Source organism: Balearica regulorum, chromosome 6 (assembly GCF_011004875.1).
Source record: "Balearica regulorum gibbericeps isolate bBalReg1 chromosome 6, bBalReg1.pri, whole genome shotgun sequence".
Classification (NCBI taxonomy): domain Eukaryota; kingdom Metazoa; phylum Chordata; class Aves; order Gruiformes; family Gruidae; genus Balearica; species Balearica regulorum.
Genome location: NC_046189.1, coordinates 16,208,167 through 16,226,392, shown reverse-complemented (window position 1 = coordinate 16,226,392; position 18,226 = coordinate 16,208,167). Strand labels below are relative to the sequence as shown.

At 42.4% G+C, this 18,226-nt stretch overlaps 1 protein-coding gene across 1 annotated transcript in view; it reads left to right on the top strand.

Moving 5' to 3' along the window:
• The window catches only part of PPP1R1C (protein phosphatase 1 regulatory inhibitor subunit 1C), a 54,771-nt gene extending 37,055 nt beyond the window's left edge, over positions 1 to 17,716 (top strand). The window contains 1 exon segment of the mRNA XM_010306246.2: positions 15,860 to 17,716. Coding sequence (XP_010304548.2) covers positions 15,860 to 15,948 — 89 coding nt within the window. The 3' untranslated portion in view covers positions 15,949 to 17,716.
• Positions 17,717 to 18,226: the final 510 nt, after the last annotated feature.

The following is an 18,226-nucleotide window of genomic DNA, read 5'->3' as shown; positions in this document are numbered from 1 at the left end:
AATAAATTAGCTCTTAACATGAGAAAAGCCTCTCCATCACCAGGGGGTGTTAATAAAACCAGAAGAGGGACTAGCTCTAATCGTCCAGAAATACTCCGGTGCTCCTAGGCAGTTAAGCTGACTTGATTCGTAACTCATATAGTAGTAGCCTTTGCTTTGGTTAGCGTGAAATGCCTGCTGCAGAGGGAGAGGGGAAGGACTCACGTCATCTTGAGCTTCAGACTTCTGAAGCGGATTCCAGCTGTTTGAGATGATCTTGGCAGCTCACAGGCACCGGGGTGGCAAAAACTGAAAAGCTCATTCTTCCTGGCAGATTCCTGCGAGGACGTAAGGACTACAGCGACAGCACCTGTAATATAAAGCAAATGATAATTGCCTGCTATTCATATGCCACCCATGAAGCAACTGTGATGGGGATAATTTAATGTAAACACTGACCTATCAATCACTTGTTTAATCACCACATTGTTTTGGTAATTTTGAAGGTGTTTATAAAATACTTAAAGGAAAAGAAGTGCTCGTTCTAATGTTTACAGTATTACTGATGTCACGTTATGCTGATGCCAAAATCCTATCTCCTTTGTCATCGTAAAAAGGATCACAATGAAGATTATAATTATAACTCAGTAGGGGATTCACCAGCAAATTAACAGAGAAGCTTATACACTTCTGACAGAAACCAAACAGACTGGATTAATTAAAAGTGAAAGCCACACGGCACGTGGAAGTATGACAGAGAAACACGGCCTTGGATTTTTGGCTGGCCAGCAAATTTTGCTCCTGTCTTTGTTTTAAAAAGTACAACTCGCTGAAAAGCTTTTCATTTGCGCCCTAAAAATCTCAGGCTGCACAGAGTATTCGGCAAGAGATTTAAATCCACCACTAACAAATCTTGTTGTGTATCTGCCCCAGGCCACGGCAGGAAACAATAGCCACAAAAAGAATAGCAAAAACAGAAAATATGGATCCAGAATATAAACTGAACAGAACGCTCAGGGTACCATGCCAGGCCTTGGGGTGAAACAAGAAGCTGTGAAACAGCAAAAGCGGCACAGTAGTTACACGCAGGACTTCATTCACCCCACCACATATTCAGGCTTCTGCTTCTCAGTGTTACAGCCTCCCTTTTCTGTCAAGGATTCTCTCCCCTCAGGATGTGGCCTGAGTAAGTTTTTTCTCCTTTGTTTAGGTTTCATGACCTCAGAAAAATTCCCATGTCATCCAAAATATAAAAAAGTAGAGCCACAGTGCAGTTGTCCAGGAAAAAGAGACCAGCTGGGTAATGCTGTCCGTTATCGTTGAAGTCAGATAAGAATGCCTAAAGAAAACTGAAATACAGCTGCTCGGAAATGGCTCGTGAAGTTGTGGAGATGAAAATACTTCGTAAAATGTTTTCAGTAAGGTTTTGAATGCAAAAAACTTAATTTCCTTTGTGTTTTGAACTTGTATAAAAAATTTAATTAATTTTCCTATAGCATGTCTAGATTTTTATGTTTAACAAACTAGGCAAAACTAAATGTTTTGGTACTGCTAATATTAAATGGTTTGGTGAAATATTTTTTCCTTTTTTTCCTCCTAAAGCAAATAGTGAATTTTTTTTTTTTCTAATCACAAGCAAACAAGAATTGTAAGGCTCCAAGCAAGTGCAAATATTCACCTATTGAAGTCTGTTACTGTCATTTTTATAAATGCTCTGGCCTAAATCCATCCTGCTTAAACCAAGTCAGACATGGAGTTACCCTGGGCTTGCTATAGGCTGCCAAGTGAAGAATCAAGGCCTGGAAGTCTCTCTCTCTGCTGACTGCATAAGGAATCACAGGCAAGTGCATTCAGTATTAAAGTACCTGAAGGTAGGTGGGCATCTGTGCTTAGCTACAAACCCAGGCTGCCCTTGGACATCCACAGGGACAGTCCCGATGTTGCCGCAGCAGTGAGCAGGAAACAAGGGAAACAAAGACCTAGGAAGTGGTGGTAAAGCAAGGATAGATTTGACCATGTTACCTTTTTACAGGGTTTATCATTATTACAACAAGGAGGACAATCACATATTTTTGCACTTAAAACCAAAACAAAGCCTCCCTGATGTTTAAGAATTAATTCTGCATTGAGCAAAAACATTTGCCAGGCAGCATGGCCAAAACTAGTGCGACTGTGGTGGTATCGGCCCCGTGTAACTCAGGATGAGCATTTCCAATTATATATTCTAGCAAAAGGCCCATAAGTAAAATCTTGGTGAAATCTGATCCCAGATTCTGTCTACATGCAACCTGTGACTGGACCTAAATTTAACTGCTGGTCCTTGTATGAGAATTCAATCACAGCTGTCAAATACCTGGCACATCCAGTCTGGATGGGGTCTTGTAGGTCTCATATCTCCTCAAGTCTGCCGTGGGGTTTAATATTGCATTTATATTAATATCCCCTTATTCCTTCTACATTCCTTTTTAAACTTACCTTCTATAGTTAACAGAATTCTATGCATGTTTAGGACATAAAAACATTTTTTCCTACACAGGTTAGTTAAGTTTTGCAGAGAAGCTTTCTGAGTAAGCCTTCCCTGCCCAAAGGGGTGTGACCTGCCGCTGTTGTGCGGTGCAAAGGCTTGCCTGAGCAGTACCCACAGACCTGATAGGATGAGAAGCCTATTCACGTGATTAAAGTTTACATCTATAACTGCCCCTGGGAATAAAAAAACCCCTTCCTTGCCATCCAGAGACCCAACCAAACACAAATTATGCTGGGACAAATATTTGTTTTCACAAAGGGAATGAACTTATTCTTTTATTTGGGTAAATTTATTTTTTACATTGCTGTTTGTTTGTTTGTTTGTTTTTAAAGGGAACCTACACAATTATCTTCTCAAAAAAACCCCATTTGTGGAGGGGCCAGGCTGGGGAGTGAAAAGGTGATCGTTATTGTTTTCAGTGGTTCTGCCACACATTGAGAGGTTATTTTGCTTATAAGATTTCATTCTCCTGCTTTACTAGTTGGAGTTTATATCACATATTTCTTTTGATTTGGGAGCAAACCATTGTAAGCAAAGCACTGGTAAAAATGCTATGCTTTGTTCTTACTGCTCAAAAGTTTGCAGTTAAGCAGCAGTTTCCTTTTTCACTTTGTTTCTGTCACTTGCACTACCAGAACAGCAGCGTGTGGAGGGTTCACCCCGCGCTGGGTCGGCTGTCGCAGCCCTCCCCAGCATCCGAGCCACACACTACCTTCATTGCACATTGTTCAGCAGAGATATACTGCTTCATCTGTCCCCACCATAAATCGACCTCTGCCAGCCAATAAATTTTTTAAACCCTAATGGAAGTTGCCGTTCAAATGGAAGCAATTTAATTTGAAGTTAAAATATATGGCATGAAAAAAAAGCAATGCTTCTGTTCTGTCACAGTGTACTTTTCCATATCTTGGCAACCCTACCTACCATACATCCCAGCAGGGTACAAGTCTCAGCCCACCTAACATCCAAAGAGCTCAGGCTACTCCAGTTCAGGTTCTCTTAATACAGTATTTTCCCCAATAATTAATTGAAGTAAAATCCCTTAGAAATGCTTATGCATTTCTTTGAAGACTGGTTTGTGCAGGCTCAACAGCAGTTCTGGAGAAGAATGCATTTCTAATTTTCATTAGAAATTATAAAGGCTTGAATAACTGTGCTGTAGTGGCTGAGGGAGCAGGTCAGTGATTTCCCATTATGAACTGGTGAGGGAAAAATAAAAAAAGAGAAAACGTTTTTGGTTGCCACTATTAGCAGGAACAGATTAGAGGAAATTAAATTGGTATGAGACTCAATTTCCTTTCTCATATATAAATCACCATTTAATATGTTAACATATTGGAAGCAGAACTCTTTTTTTTTTTTTTTTTAATTCTCAGCAAAAGGAATAGTACCTGTGAACAAAGCATTTATTCCTGGAGACAAGAGGAGGATCATTTTTGTAAATGCTCATTGATCTAAAGGCTATGAAAAGACCATTATTTTTATATAATTGAATCTCTGGCATAAAGCACACCCTGCAACCTAATTCTATGCTTGATCCATAATTTATGTTGAATGATGGCATGTATTTTAGACTGCTGAAGTTAAGACTTCTTATGAAAGTTAAGATTTACCTAATTGTCCTTAACCTTTCCCTTCGTTTACTTACGGCAGGCAGGATGATAACATTGTTTTATTTTGTACATAGCAGACTATCTAACTAATATTTGTCTTGTCCCTACCTCTAAACAGACTTACGTGCTGCAGTTGAAATATTGAGCATAGTTACATATTGTCTTGAGCATCAACTTTCCCAAGTCCGGACTGATGTGCTTTTCTAGCTGCAAAACCTCTTTCCTGCTTTTTTCCTCACGGCTTATTTTAAGGTAGTCAGCCTGCAGAGTGTCTCAAACTGGAAAGAGAAACTAGCCTGGAGTAGCATGTGGTGAATTGTAAGAATGACAGAAGCTGCCTGGGAAAATGTAAGATGGTTTGATTTAAAGAAGCCATGCTTAGAAAATGGTACCTGTAAACTTTTAAGGCCAGTGAGTTCTAATACATATTTTTGTGAACAGTAGCAGAGCTATTGGCTTCTGTTATTATGGAGCCACTGATTTAGGTTTGAAAATGGGATCCTATATTTGATGGAATTACTGTAACCCTTTGACATAAGGGAACAATTCTGCCAGTCCTGTGATTTTGATCTACTGTTAGACAGACAGCTGCCTGGCTGCAAATAGTGCTGGTGTTAAAAGTGAGGGTTTAACAATTCCAGCAAATAAACATATTGCCCAGTAACGCTTGGAATGCAGACAGCTGCTTTTTGAGGGGTGATTCTGACCATCTAGCAAGTTTCCTGTCAAAGTACAGCACCTTTGAAGATCTGCCTGCATTGGTTGAATTCAAGCACACTTTTCTACAGCTCTGAGCCTATCTCTGAGCTATGAAAACTTGGGATGAAACAACAAAAAGCTTTAATCCTCTCCTGGTTGCAGCCTCCAGCTGCGCAGCCAGACCAGCACATGGAGCTGCGCAGGAGGAGAGCCTTGCGGTGCTGTCTGGCTTCATTATCAAGGTGGAAGTCATCTCTGCGTGTTTTTCTGCTCAAGTTGTTGTTGAGGTATTTGACCAAGAGCCATCCTCCACTGAATCAGCTGCGAAATGTTTTCTGGCTTTCCACAGGGTGAATTAGTGTTGGGCTGAGGTTGTTACAGGCTGGAACATCCACTTAGCTGGCTGCAGGGGCTTCTGCTGCTCATTTGAACTCTGAAGACTGGCTGACTTCTGCAGTCTGAGGGCTAGCGAGGGAAGGAAGGAACCAGCAAAATGAGATGTTTACATACTAGCAGAAGTTGCCTAGGGTGACAAAAGCCTCTCTGTTTACTCTTTTGGCTACTGTAAGTGGGAGATGCAGTCCCTTCAGTCACAGCGAAGCTGACCTCTGTCTCCGGTGCATGTTCTGGCCAGCCCGGGGAGGACCGACAAAAGCCTTCCTGTGCTGAAGCAGCTCCTTCATGCTGGTCTGATGGAGCCAGCGCTGCTTCAAGCGACTTGTGAGAGGCAAAAATGGAATGGAAAGTGCTGTGTGCGAGAACAAAATGGAAAGCAGCCAGATATTTTCAGCATGAATTTTGCTGCTCTCATACAGTCTTCATTGTGATAGTTTAACACTGAATCTTTTGACTGTGGAGAAAGCATGAACCCTAAAATTTGTCATTTAAAAGGCTCACCATGAGGACCGAGTATTGTAGCGAAGAGCTAAGAGAAGAGTTAGTAACAACCAGCATACATTTATAAAATTAGTCAATCCTTGTTGCTTGGTATCTGAATGATCATTCACAAACATTTATGAGGCCATGGTGACCTGCTGGATATGCTGATGATCTGATCTGCTCCAGATCAGATATGTGACCTTCATAAACCCATCACTTTTGCCAGTGCTTCAGTTCATTTGTTTTGATTTAGTCATCAGCACTTGTGAAAGAGATGCACGTTAGAGGGGGAAAAAAAAATAGATGAAATTGCATGACTGAATAATATCTTGGTGTCATAATAACAGACACACGAAATTTTTTTTTCTCTTCCTCAGCCTGAGCTTAGGTATAAAATAATGTAGCACACAAGATTTTTTTATAGCTTACTAAAATGTCAACGTAGTTTGAACTGCCACACTGGTGCTTCAGATTCTTTGTATTCTAAACACTGAAGGCCCACCGTGTGTGCTGGCCTTTGAAGGCTCCATCAGCTGTAAAGGACAGAGTGACAGCCTGAGTTCACTTTTCCTTGGATAATCTAAACAGGAGTTTGAGAATACCTAGTGTGCCAATTTTCTGTGTCACTTTGTTTATCTCATACCTCAAACTTTAAAGCCACATATAACATTAATTTATAGCATTTTGCATACATTCATTGTAAATAAACAGTAGCTGTTTGAAGTTATTTCTTCTTTGTAAATGAAAATTAAGATCAATTACAAAAGTCAACCCTTCTTTCTTTGAAAACAGTAAGAGAAAGTCTCTTTAACTTCTGGAGGAGTGGGACCAAGCCCTGTGTAATAAATAACAACTGACCTGGTTGTGCTCAGACCCATTGACCACAGGAGTAAGAGTAGACCTTTGCATGCCATTTATCAAGCTTCAAGTGATTAGCGTTACTTTGCCATGAAACCTCGATTAACAAAAGCTTACAGGCACATGTACAGTTGAGTGTCCTTTGAGATAGTTCCACAGAGCAGCATCTTTCAGTCTTCCTCAAAAAAGAACAACCTAACTTTTAGGAAAGTTCCAAACACTGCATCAAGCAGACTGTTCACACTGCTCACATCTATAAAGCAAATTTTTTCCACATCCATTTACTTTGATTTTGTCTTTTCTCCCTCTCATTTGTTCTGTTTGCTCACTCACACACATGGGAATTGTCAAGCTCTGTGTCTGTGTGTTTCATTGCTGTCACTTCACGAATTGCTTTTTGATGTTCTTTGGACCACTGGTGGCTCAGGGACCACCCAAGAGAGTGGCTGCCTTGGGACACAGCAGGGCTGCCACCCTCAGCGAGGCTGGGCTGCTGCTCTTGTGTTGGGTCTGCTGGGGAGCAGGGCTAGCCTCCGGCCACAGGGGATCTGTTCATGTTTATGAACATGAGCATCAGCAGATGAAATAATTGCTGCCAGCTTGGCAGACTGCAGCCGTTCGTGTAGGTGGGAATGAAGAACCACAAGGAAAGGTAGGTAAAGCACATTTTCTGTTTGCGTACAAATACCAGTCATGGTCTAGCTCTTGTTTCATACTCAATAATCAATCACTGTATGCCACAGTTCTTGTCATATTGTGTTGATGTTAACATAGCACCCAGGAACCCACACCAGGGATTAGGACTATGCCGCATTAAACCTCGTTCAAACACTTAGCAGAAGTTGGTTGTTGCGCTGGGGAACACCCAGCTGGGGTGTAGCAATCAAACCCAGGAACAGATACAGTGTCAGGAAGGAATGCAACCGTCTTTGCCTCAGCATGCTGGCAACCTAGATGTTCTCAGGCTGTTCCTCAAATTCTATAACCAGCAGTTTTGAGGAGGATTTAGAAGTCACTGTGGAGGCTGATAGTTGTATTTCTCCAATGCGGGATAAAGGATGAAAATGCTCATTTAAAAGCCTAGTAAATGGAGCTCTATCAGTTCCTGTTTTGAGGTGAGAGTGGGTGGGACTCATAATATGCAAAGAAAACTTAATTTTCCTTGAAAGCATAAATAGCCACCATTAGTCTGAGAATTCTTGTAGGGAATCAGTGGAACTCAAGAGGGAAAGTGAGCTGCTCAGTGGTGGCATAAAAGTGATCAGGGAAATGATTCAGGTGATTGTAACTGCTAAATGCTGAATGCAGGAGCACAGGTACATTTATAAAACCTAGAGAAGGAGATGTGGTAGTAGTGAAGATCCCGGGATAAGGATTTTCCATTACTGTTTTTCCCTGGACGAATGGTAAATACTATATTGGACACATTAAGCAAGAAAAATGCGCAATACTTAGATGAAAATTGGGTATGATAATGCAGAAAAGAGTGGAAATCAGAAATGCGTAAGCCTGAATGCCAGTAAAAAAAATAATGATGTTGTCTGTAGTAAATGAACAAAGCATTTTGGAAAGGATAGAGATCAAGAGTTTGATTTTGACCACTTTGAGCTAACGGCTTACACTTCTGCAAGCTTCTGCCAAAGATGCACTCTAGAGTTTTAATTTGGACAGAAGGAACAAACTCTTTCCATCAGGATCTTTATAAAGGTGCTGATTATTTCTGTATTTCAGAAGTACACTGTCAAAGATAGGGAGCACTGTAAAAGTAGAAGAAAACTTGCAGCCTCTGCCACCCTGCTGGAGTGAGGGGAAAAGGACCTTCAGAGCGTGGCAGAGGAAAAAACATTATAAACAGTGAAGGAAGAACCAGGGCAAGAAAGTGTCAGAGGTGAAGACATCAACAAGTTGGAAAAGGTGAAGACAGAGATCGCTAGGCACTTTTGCTAGAAAGCTTTTAGGCTGAGTCCGAGGGCAACTCGATCAAAGGACATGGAGGATGTAGTGAGGGAGGGGGGAAGAAAGGCGGAGTCAGTGAGCATCATTTTTGGGGAGCTGGATGGTAGAAGGAGAAGGAGAGCTGGGCAGCAGCTGGGCAGACAAGTAGGGTTAAGGATGGGGTTAATGTTTTTTAAGGGGTTACTGACAAAAGCTTATGCACTGAACTCTGACTTGCATACAAGGAGAGCTTATCTAAACCAATCAATTAAGTAGAAATGGATTAAAGGTTTCAGGAAATGATTGTACAGATGAAGAAGGTAGATAGCAGATCATTTACACAAAGACGAAACAAGAGAAAGCTCAAAATAGACATTTTGGAAATTGTAGCATTTTCCTTACTGGTTTACTGTCCTGCTTTTGCATGAAGTACATACCCTTCTGTATTTTAGCTGTTTAAAACAAAAAAAATACATAGTAGGAATTTTTTTTCTAGCCAAACAACAACTGAATTTTTAATCAAGAAGGTTAAAGTACCTAGGAGGTGTGTGTGCAGGGGGTAAGCTTTCGGTTTTTCCATGACCAGCAGTGACAGCTGTGTTTCTGATACCCTCAGCAAATGGGACAGAGGGAAGACAAGACATGTATTTCTTACTTCTAAACAAATTTGGCAGTGTAGTTGGCATGCACCTGACAATGAATGTTTGAAGATGACTAAACCTGGTTTTCTAAACTTTTATGAAGCAGGAAATGCTGAGTGGAAGCTGGTTAAGCTGCATTCTGTTGAACTGATGAAAGTTACAGGGAGAAAAAGTGTCTAATAACTGCTCAGCTCCTGTGGAAGGAAGCTTCTGCCAGGCGGCTGCTCCTACGGGCTCTGACGGTCCTCAGCTTCTGCTGGAGGTGGCAACAGCAGGAAGCATTTTGTGCTTTTCACAGCGGGGAGCTCTGTGGAGCAGAGTGCCGTGTCCTGGGCTGGGCAGGGTGTTTGGGACGTGTTGAGAGCCTGTGTGACTTCCGCTGTGCAGAAGCCTAGCTGAGCAAGAAAGCAATCTCCTTTGTAACGGTAGTGCCTTTGTTACCACAGCATATAGCGGTAAAGAAAGATGCCCCATTTCGGCACCAGGCACTAGGTGCGCTAGGACTTGCTCTGCAGGACAGCCTGCTCCTATGCCTCCCTCTCAGGAAATTAAATTCTTTTCTTTGACATTTCTATGCACTGGACCATGACTGAGATGAGATTTCTGTGTGAGATTTTGCCTGTAGGTGTACCTGTCACACACAAGAGATGCTCTATTTTCCTTGATTTTCAAATACTTGGTCCGATGCAATCCCTTAATCCCATTGTTTTAATCCCTTGTAGTTGGTAACAAATACAAACGTATATAGCTTACATATATGTATATATAGATCACAATGGACCACATAATTATGAGTTTGTACGTTTCCCAAAATCAGTACTGAAATGCTGATGGTTCCATGGTTTTAAGAAGCGAAAAGAAACCTTGTTCCTGAGATCAGTCTGGCTGGTGCAATTAGACGCTTCATCTCTGTCCCAGGGAAAGGAGACATTTGAAATTGCCTCCTGGGTCAAAATGTAATCTTCAGTCATGCTGTTAATGTTAATATACTTTTATAAACTATAAGATGGATTTACTGAGTTTTGATTTCATAAAATCATATGGTCATTTAGATTGCAAGGAACCTTGGGAAAGCTTATAGTCTAACCTGATGCATAAAGCAGAATCGGCACCAAATTTAACCAAATAGCTCAAGACTTTGTCTAGTCCAGTACTGAAAACCTCCTAGGAGAGAGACTTCACAGGCTTTCGGGGAAACCACGCCAATGCTTAAAAATACTCAGTGAAATAATTTCTGTCTTATATCCAGCCAGAATATGCTCTCTTAACATTCATGACCAGATATCTCCACCTTCTGGGAAACCTCCCCATAGTACAGGCAGGCTGCTTTTAGGTGCCCCAAAGTTGCCCCTTCCCCTGGCTGAGCAAGCCCAGGTCCCTCAGCCTCTCCTCACAGGTCATGCTCTTCAGTCCCCTGAGCACCTTGGTGGCCTCCACTGGATTAGAACAAGTCTATCGACATCTTCTTGTACAAGGGGAGCAAAGATAGTACTGCGGGCACAGCCTAATTGCATGGTGAGTAATTGAGAACCTCTCCTGGTTTCCACAACCCTTCATAGATGACAGAGAATGGTCTCACACTGACACCAGCGGGTCTAGCTGCACCCTTGCATGCAGCCCACCTGCCACCTCCATCAGTATGGGCCACTCCTGTGCTTGGCCAAGGCTGGTCCTGAAGACCTGCCAGCTCTTCTGGGCTCTGTCACCTTCACAGCTGCCTCCCACTGCATCCAACTTAGCCAATGACCTGTGGTGTGTGCTGGTTTTTGTGATGTTTGGTTTTGTTTTTTTTTTTTTTCTGTTGCTTTTTTAATTCAAAAATTAATTTCAGTTGGAGAAAAAAAAAAAAAAGAGGAGGAAGGCATTTCACAGAAGTCAAAGTATATTTCACTGATAAATTCAAAACAAAATGTTCTATAAAAAAGAAAAGTTCTTTTTCCTGTTTAGTAGCATGAATACATGATTTTTGTTTTGATATTCTCATTTTTGCTGAGGGAACTAGAACATATTTCATTTAGGATTGGCATAAAGTAGACATTTTTATGTAGCTGTTATCCTCTTTGGCCAGGTTTGTTTGCTTGATAATTTCAAAGTGATTTGAGTTCTGAAACTCTGCAAATCAGGCTGCTTTGTGGCTCAGCTTTGCCTTTCACTGCTTTCTGAAAATCTGGAAATGTGTTTTTGATAGAAAGGATCAGCTCCAAATCATAAAACTAAATAACCCTTCAAACTTTAGGGAATTGAAATTGCCAACCAGACTTCAATCCTGAGTTTGGTAAATGTCAACACTGTTCCTTGGGCAGTGAAGCGGGGTGAAGGAAGAGGTGTTAAATGGGATGGGGAGCTGCCTTAATTACTCGAGATGGGGAGCTGCCTTAATTACTCAAATCAATTTTTTTTTTTATTTTTTTTTTTTCCCCAGGAGATATTTAATTCAGGAACACTTGGTTATTTCATATCTTGTGACACTGCTTAGCCTTCTAATCTGGTGCTTTGGTCAGATGGAGAGAAGCAAAAAGACAGCTGTTGATTAAAGAGCATAGATGTTATTATGTGACTGCAAGAATGCCAGAAAGTTGTCCCATTTGCACTCATAAGTAATCTAGAAATATGCTTTGAGGCAGTGACTTCATCTAAAAAGAATTACCAGTTCAAAGTGTATTAGTGCATGGCTGCTGAATATGGCTTGGCATTAAGGGTTTCTTCAGCAGCATTAATTGGATTAAAGTACCTGCAGTGAAATATGAATCCTTTGAGGAAAAACAATTCTTGTCCTGCTGGCTTTAGAAGCCTAAAAGCAAGGGGGGGGGGGGCAGGGAGAAGGGAAAAAGAAACCAAGAGGCAGTGTTCAGACAGGCTGTGTTTTAAGGCAGAGTAAGGGTTTGAACACGCCGTGGGTGTGAGATCGCTGCCAGGGAGTGGGGTGCGACGGGGCGGCCCTGGGCCCGAGGGGTTTTGCTGTCAGACCCCCCAGCGAAGAGCAAAGCCCCAGGCAGAGCGCGAGGTTGCGGAGCAGCGGTCGGGTTGGGCGCAGCGGGGTCTGGGGACCAGCAGGGTCGGTGGGATGGCTCAGACCCCATCGGCCACTTCCATGGGCAAGGGGAGAGCAGGGCCGGGCAACCCGGGCAGGGGCAGAGCAGTGAGGGAAACACAGAGCGTCAGGCGGTGCGGGCACAGTGCTGCAGGAGGGTGAGGGTGCCCACAGACTCAGTTACCCGCCGCCCGGAATGAGGGACGCTGGTGAGGCAGGGTGACTCTGTGGATCAGCATTTGCAGTCCTCCCTGTTTGCAACTGGTATTATGAAGCTTGTGTAGTTTACATGGAACCAGTAACTTGATGTTTCTAAATTGGATCAGCTCTATGCACAAACAATATCTTCTAAAATATCCCTCACGTATCCCCCCACATATCCTGGCTTCGTTGTGATTTTTTTTTTCTATGAGTAAAATCTTAAGGTCTCTATTTGTTGCTCATCTTTACTATCGTGCTTCACCAATGAATAGAAACAAACCCCAAACAACGGTGTTTTGGTGTCTCTTGATTACTATCTGAGAAAGCTGAGGGCATGAAATCTGTTACTGATGTATGACGATTGAAAAGATGAGAAGGAAATATCCTTTCTAATAAATTAACATTGCCATAGTAGCAATTGGGGTGCTACTGGTTGGGGTGACCTGAGTAATAAGTTTGCGCTCAGCCTCTAGCCAGAACGTAACCTTTCAGCAAACAATTTAGATATTGCTAAACAAAGACACTGGGTATGAATAGATCCAACTGAGAAAGAAAAAATCTCTGTGAATAAAGCTCCACCTTGCTACCTGCTTTTCATTTGCTTCGTATTGCCAAAGGGCAGGGCAGGGCAGACAGCTTGAGTAATCCTGCTGGAGTGACACTGGAGAGCCACCCGCTCTTCTCCCAAATTCTTTTAGCTGAGCGGGAGCTGTGGGTGAATGAGCCAGCGTGCTCCTGGGCATGCCCAGCTCCAACGCCTTCTGACCACCCTCAGCAGCCACGGCAGATTACTGCCGTGTTATGTGACTAGATGCTATGATTGCTGTCGTTTAACTAAGTATTTTTATTACCCCAGATTTTTTTTTCCACTGTAAAAGTCTGGCACTTTGTGCATGAAATATAGCTTTTCGAGAAAGTCACCAGCCTTTTCTGTCACACATATTCATATGTTACTGACAGGAATTTCATTACCTGTACATTGATTCACGCTAAGTTATTTTGTTGTGTAGCTGAGCATCTTCTTTCATAATGCCACACACCTGATGCTGTCAGAACATCTTGAGGCTTATGAATAATGACATCGAGTCTTGTGCACTTATTGGAGAGTGCAGGAAACCCCGTGAGTCTTTACTTCCAGCTGACACTGTGGTATTAAATGACTGGCAAAGGTGAAGGCAGGCTGTAGAACAAAGCTTATGAAAAATCATTAAATAAGATTGATAGTTGCCTGCTACGTGAAAATCAATGGGTAAAGCTCATTGATGTGATTTCTCTCCATTTCCTGCAGTTTTCACATAGAGTATTGCAATTAAACCACATAGCCAAAAGTCTTCACTTCTACAAAAAATACCATTCCATGAAGCTTCATCATACTAACTGTACATCACATGCCTTCTTTGCTGTCCATAACTTCATCTTTGAAAATTTCCCTAAAGAATGATGCATTCTGGCTGCTAGCAATTCCTGTCTGAGGTACCAAACAGTGGCTGTTAGATGGGTACTGTGAACGTGCAAGAAATGGCTCTGTAAGTCCAGAGGTAAACAACAGGAGACTAATTTGCCTTACAAACACAGTATCATTTTGAAATGAATGTCCATTAACGTATAGTTAGGTGAAATCAGATTTAAGGTGTTTGTCTTACTAAAGGGCGTTGCTAAAGGGGCCAGCTTGTTGGTAGCTGAGCACCCTAAGTGTTTCTTCATGTATCACAGTTACTTAATTGGAAATGGTGTGATTATTGCAGGGCACACTTACAAGTGCTGTGACTTGGGACCATTAATTTATTTGCTTGTTTTATATCTGAACAACAGTTCCCCAGGGAACCAAGTACTGTAGTTTGTATGGGAAAAAAAAGATAGAGGAGCCCAGAGCTCAGCACAGAGCAGTGATGGGCTCCTGTTGGACCTGGAGCTGGCTGCACTCCTGTTGTACCTCCCGTTGTAAGATCCTGTTTTCAGCTATTTGTAACTTTGTTGAACGGGAACAACTTATGTTGAAATTTTTTTCAAGTCGTGTATTTGGAAAAAAACTATCCCGTATTTTGGAGTGGTGTGGACATGAACAGTGAAGTGTAGGAACCTCCAGGTTAAGCGACGCTGGGGCCATGACTCTTGGACATACAGCATTAATTCCTATCACTCACAATTTGAGGTAATCTGGATCTTACCCTGTATGCCATAAGGGTGCACCCCTTTTTGAAAATGGTGGCTCTGCAAGTGCTATGACAGTGGGGTGTTGGATTATCCAGCTGCAGTTGTCTCAAGCGGCTGGGGTGCAATTTCCCCTCAACAAACAGAGGCACTGGGGCATGAGGGAAGCTTTTTTCCCTGACAATTAGAAATGGTGAGTAGAACTATGTATGATCTGTAACAAAATCAAAAATGGTTCCATGTAATGGCAGTCATAACATCAGAAAACCTAATTCAGGCTTATATTTTGTTGAAATCATGCATTTTTGACTAACAGTTATGTTCCCACTACGACTGTTTTAGTAAAAAACTAGGAGACCCGGAAACTAATCTTGTGCATTTGGTGTTTAGATTTTTTGAAAATAACAGCCCTTCATCTCTGGTGTCTCCTCTCTGTCATCTTTTTAGCTTGGTTTTGCCTCCTTTTTTAGCTTGAACTCTTCTATCACACCAAGGCGGAGCTGAGAAGATGGGATTAGGCCCAGTCATTGCGGCCTGCTTGCTCATACTGGACATGGCACAGGGAAAATAACTTTGCAATTGGATTAATTTTCACAGAGCCTACTTCACTTGCTGGCTTAAACCAGCCAGCAGCAGGAACTTCACAACTTTCCTTAGACCTAAACTTCCAAATATCCCGTGATAGGTATTTACCATTTTCATCCAGCCCCACGTGGTATTTGGAAGCCAAAGAACTGTATTCTCCATGTGAGAAATGACCCCATCTTGTGACGGCTTCGGTGCCGGCAGTTCCCTCTCCGTCAGGTACAATGCTCTCTTCGCATTAGGACGGCTCTGCGGGTCGGGGCGGACCATGGGGGGACACGCTGGAGAACACCTCCGGTGCACATGGGAAGCCGCGATGTACAATGCTCTGGGTCCGTGTGAGCGACCGCCTTCAGCAGATCAGTCCAGAAAGAGCCCCAAGTTGAAATTCTGGCAGGACATTTCCCACGTCTGCTGTCTGAACCTTGAGAGCTTTTAACTTGCTCGAGAAGGGCAACACTAACCTGATCGAGGATTAATGAGGAAAAAAGAGACGCGAATACTGTTTTGTTCTACAAGGCATCTTTCAGCAGGTTTTTTTCTAACAAAAGGTGGTAAATTTCCTAGGAGGCTATAGTTAGAGAATATTTCTGTAGGAAATACCTTTAGCATTGATTGAACTAAGTTGTTTCTGGAAAAGAGAGTCAGTATGGGCATTAAAAAGCTTGCCATTAGTTGGGTTATCTATTTGTTTCTTCCTTCAGGAAAAAAATGTCTGATGTGCGCTAACACAACTTAAACATGACATCTGTATTTTCAGGGATTAAGCATCTGAAGAGTCAGAGTGACTCAGCGTTTCCAGAGGAAGAAGAGGGAGTTAGTGAAAGGGAAGAGGAGTGGGGCCATTAAACAGCGCGGAGCTGCCTGGAGCCCCGTCACGGAGAGTAACTGAACTGCGCAGCCGTGCGTGCGTCAGGCCATTCGCCACCGCTTGTGTCCCCGCATCGCAGCGCTCGGCGTGCCGGCGGCGCCGGGGCTCCCCGGGGAGCGCCCTTGGCTGGGTTTTGCAGCCACCTGCAAATGTGTTCTGTGATCCTTATACCTAAAGATAAACCTATTATTTTAAAGTCATTTTTCGTTCATTTTCTATGACTTTTAGAATCGTAATTTGTGAATGTGTTAGTGACCTGACATCAGTACTGCCAGAGCTTAACTACTGTGTGAGCTGTACTCTAAGGCCTGTTGTAAATAAAACTGATTTAAAAGCTACAAAATAAATAATACGTTCATTTAGACAAGATTGTATATTGTACAGTGGGTTTGTCTAGCGTGCAGAGAAATGTTCATATAAACTGATCCTTTCGGTTAAGGGCAGCTTTTACCAGTATTGTTAGAGTTACTCGCGGTAATGCAGATGGAAACAAAGTAAGCAGAGGTGACTCTTAGTCTAAAGAAGGACGCAAAGACACTTTCCCCATGTTCCCTGGATATGCGATGCTTAAAGTACTTCCTTTGCTTTTTGTCTGAGGCTGCCTAGTCACATCAGCCAAAATGATTTAGTTTTTACACAAGATCATTGTTGTGTGGAGGCATTAGGAAAAGTTTTGATTTGGGAGTCAGGGGAAACAGAGGAGGGTGTGAGACCCGCGAGCAGGGTCCCACGCACCAGCTGAGCTGCGGGAAATGCCAATGCTCCCCTCCGTCACCTGCAGCGAGTGCAGGGTACAGCCTTCTCCGAGAAAGAGGGCCAGACGACTCTGCCCTTGTCGCAGTTTCAGCCAGTAAATGCTAGCGTAGCGAGCTGCAGTGATTTAGCATGTGTCTGAGCCCTAGAGTTCTTGTTTGGAGCTTGGCATGGTTCGCACCAACATTTTCATTTGTTAGACCATGCAAAATATGGCATGACGTGAAATAATGTGCAGAAGGAAAACCATGTTTCTTCAAAGTCACACTTGGTAGATCATTTTGGTTTTTATCAATGGCCAATTTTTAAACCCGTTCACTGTTGTTTCGTATTAACTGTTTGCCTTTGATACAAAGTTTTACTCTCAGTTTACCTGTCCACTGCTTTAAGTCTCTTTTAAAGGGCTGAGCTAGAAAAAAAAAAAAAAAAAAAAAAAAAAAAAAAAAAAAAAAGATGAAGTGTATGAAAACATAGAGCCTTTTGTCTATGCCTTGGTGACTTCACTCTCAATCTGAGGTCTTCCACGAAGATCTGCTGAGAACAGGATCTGTTCAACAAGTGTTTCTTTGTATTTCAGAGCCATCTTTTTGCTCTCCAGCTGTATCTCTGTGTCTGTCCTCTTTGTTGCCATTTTTCTGTAGAAATGCTGCAAGCAGGATCCATGACTCCAGCTCAGCATGAGTATGCAAGAAGGACTAAAAGAAAGACCCTTCAGTTGTACAGAAGCAGCTACAGGACTTTCGGGACTGAGGGCTTTTTACGTCACAAACAACAAAAAGAAGGAAGTGACCCTTCAGAAACCATCTGAATGGACCAAAGTCAAGACTGGAACAGTAAGCAAGAGGAGCTGGGCTCTGGTCCCAGCTTTGCTACAGCTTTGCTTTTGCACAGCACCGGGCTCTTCACGTAGTCGCTCGTTACCACAGTACTCCCAGTTGTAAAACAGTCATTGGTGTTTAACCTCACACCATCTATCTGTATTGCTAGTTAATAAAGTGCTTTTGATATTAATGGCTTTGCTAGTTATTAGTACCCACAGGCTTCTGATGGGGTCTGTCTAGAACTTATGAGCAAATGAAAAAGGTGTGCATGATTTATAATATCAAGACAAGGTATCGAACACTTTGGAATCTCAGTATTTCAAAGGCAACACAAAATACCTGAGAAGACCTTGGAGAATTCATCACTGGACACCTTGTTTCAGGATGAGTGTTGGACTTGAGGATGATTACACTTTATAAATAGTAGGAAAATATAATTAAAAAAAAGATTTAGTTTGAAGTGGATCTGAGTGTCAGGATTGTTACTGCAGCAACGAGAGGACAACAGTTCTGTTTTACAGCTGTGATCTGGATGAAGCATCAAGGTCCGATAAGAGGCTCAGATAGCCACGGCAGTATTTAGCCACATCTCTAAATCCAGGTCTTATCGTCTCCCCATCTCTAAATATTCCAGCTGTGTTTTATCATTTTAAAAGCCTGTTTCGTTCTCTCTTTCTTGACC